Source organism: Buceros rhinoceros, unplaced genomic scaffold (assembly GCF_000710305.1).
Source record: "Buceros rhinoceros silvestris isolate BGI_N320 unplaced genomic scaffold, ASM71030v1 scaffold22073, whole genome shotgun sequence".
Classification (NCBI taxonomy): domain Eukaryota; kingdom Metazoa; phylum Chordata; class Aves; order Bucerotiformes; family Bucerotidae; genus Buceros; species Buceros rhinoceros.
Window position 1 is genome coordinate 45594 of NW_010405691.1, and position 2776 is coordinate 48369.

General features: G+C 37.3%; 1 protein-coding gene across 1 annotated transcript in view; it reads left to right on the top strand.

Annotated features, from left to right (window-relative positions):
- REPS2 (RALBP1 associated Eps domain containing 2) overlaps window positions 1–2465 on the top strand; it is a gene marked incomplete at both ends in the record, with an annotated part of 28074 nt that extends 25609 nt beyond the window's left edge. Inside the window, one exon of the mRNA XM_010133843.1 lies at window positions 2396–2465. Within this exon, the coding sequence (XP_010132145.1) occupies window positions 2396–2465 (70 nt within the window). The remainder of the gene's footprint in view (window positions 1–2395) is intronic.
- Between the last annotated feature and the right edge of the window lie 311 nt (window positions 2466–2776).

The window sequence follows — 2776 nt, forward strand, 5'->3', positions numbered from 1 at the left end:
GACTGTGAGATTAGAACATTCTTTTGTGTGTTGCAGAAAGCTCAGAAATCTTGCTTGCGGAGTCATCTTGGGTTTCTTAGCAATAAATTGTCATTTCAGTAATGTAACCAATACAATTTTATAATCTTATTAAATGTCTGGTTTTTAGGCTTTTCTTGTTTGTGGTCCTTGAATGTATGTGCAGAGTAAGGATAAATCTAGAAGGAGATGATTTCCTAAGCAATTAAATTGTATGGTTTTTTTTCTTTTTAAATTTTTCTGCTGCAGTGGAGATGATAATAGTAAGAATATTATGGTAATAATTAAATAGCTGTAGAGGGTATACAACACAAAGTGTAAAAAAACTCAAACAAGCAACAAATCCCCATTTTATCTTTAATTTTTAATTAGATTTTCAGCAGTTAAGCTTTCAGACCTCCTCTGCCTTATCTCTGTGTTCTCCTCCAGAGACGTTCTCACCGTAACTGCCAATAACTTGCAGATTACTGTGCTGCCTTTGCAGTCAGATAATGTTCTTGGGGGAACAGCTGGATCTTCTTTCATTCCTAGGTTTTGCAAGGTGTCAGGGTGTTCTGCAAGATCAGGAGGTTTTTTATGGCTAGGTTGAAAACGAAGAACCTGTAGCTTGATGCCTACAGGCTTAAGCACAGATAGTGTTTCCTGACTACGTCACAGTTGTGCAACTGGTTTTGCTCCATTTCGTCACTGTCTGGGTCCTGGACGTAGACAGCAAAACTCGCAATTAGTTTGTTATTTTGGTCCTTTGTTATCCAAGATTAATGTACTATAAAATTTCTTCTCAAAATTAATTTGAGAATGATTTTGCCTTGTTTTCTTTTTTGTTATTCAACTGATGTTTTTACGTTCAGAATTAATACACTGAATGAGTATGGTTTGGAAGGTCAGTCAATCATCTCCCAGTCATCTTCCTCTGTAGGAAGCGCGGTGATTCACTGTTACAATTTAATCGGTAGCTTGGCTACTTGAGGAAACGTAGTGATCAGTGCAGTCAGTTATGCATTATCTCCACGTCGTTGTCTCTTTCTGCCTACCATCCATTCAGGCTCTTCAGTTTAGTTTCAAAAGACCATTTTTATTGTGACCGGTAAACTACAGCACTGCAGTACAACGCAAACAGTTCTCAGATACATCCATAAAGAAAATAATGGCAGGAGACAGGTCACCTGAGCGTTAGACTTTGCTAAACTTACAAGGACTGCTAATGTTACACTGGAGAATTACAAGGGTGACTGCTTTTTCTTAACCAAGGAGGTTTTCCCATTTTTTTTTTTCCTCAAGTTTTGTCTCTCACTCTGTTTCTGGTCTTTTTTTTTTTTTTTTTTATTTCTTTTCCTTGCCTTTGTTCTTTTTCTAAAACTTTTTTTTTCCTCAAGTTTTGTCTCTCACTCTGTTTCTGGTCTTTTTTTTTTTTTTTTTTAATTCCTCTCCATTCCTTTGGCTCTTTTCCACAAGCTTCTTCACTGCCAAAAGCTTAAAGATGTAACACAAGATTTCACACTACATGCGTAAAATGACTGTCTGGGGTTGCTCCAAACTCCCTCAGAAATGTCATGCTCGCAGTTCACTGAAATTTGTGAGTCATTCCATCAATTCACGCGTGGACTGAGTTAGGTCTTCAGTCTGACGCTTACTACTTTAGAGTGTCAGGGCTAGCTACGCATGTGAAGTGTTTTGGTCGTACATATTCATACATATTCACTGCTCAAGCCATTTTTTTTGCTGCGTTGCTTCCTCAGAAGCATTAGGGAATCTCGCATGTGACTTAATGAAATAAACTTCATAGTCCTTTACTCCGGACGTGCAACTTTTTGAATTACTGACTTGAGATTTTATTTGACTTTTTAAAAATGCCTACAAATTTGTGTGTCTGAATTCAGTTTTTAGGTCCAATGGATTTCAGGCCCTTTTTAGGTCCAGCCTCTTCCGTGCGTCTTGGGAAAAAACAGCATCACTTTAAATCTTTGGAGAAGCTTGGGGTTTCTGACATTTGCTTTATTGTGGCTTTGGTCTCAGAGTGTATTGTTGTTCTTACGGATAATGGAAGTAGAATTTGTTCCTGGTTCTTTCTTGTGAGCTACAAGGACAGCAAATGACATACGGAATGACACTGCTCTGTTGTGAGAAGTCTTTCCTTTCGTGTAGTCCTTAGCTCCTTGTGATTCACTAATTAACTAATTTCAGGTGTGGAACTGCCTGAGAAGGGGTTATAATGTCTTTCTGTAGGTCCTGTATGCTTCTTTATCTGACAAAGCAAATTGTGATGCAAGAGAGACTATCATCACCTTTATTTGTGTAGATGTGTATGCTTAAATATCTGACTGTGGAAACATGAGCTATACCAATCAGTAGAGTAAATAAATCTTCTTTCTTCAAGAAGACATCAGCTGAAGAGGTACCTGATAAGCCTGCCCTGTTACAAGATGGGAAGAAAGATGACAAACAAGGTAATCAAATAAATAGCTTCTTTTTGTTGCAGTGTCTTTTAAGAGACTCACTGACAGCAGCTAGTTTAAGACAAGTGTGTGGATGAGTTTGCTTCCAAACTAGTTCTGCCATATGTAAATGATATGAAATGCATCTTCCGAAATATGTCTGTTCCTAAGGCAATTAATGTGTCACACTTCAATTTTAACAAAGTTGTGGTTGTTTTCATCAGGAATTTTGTAAGAGTAAAGACTACATTGTGCCAAAATGTGGATTTCTTTTTTTTGCAGGAAATAATGACACTTTAAAATTAGGTTCTATTCCTATTAAC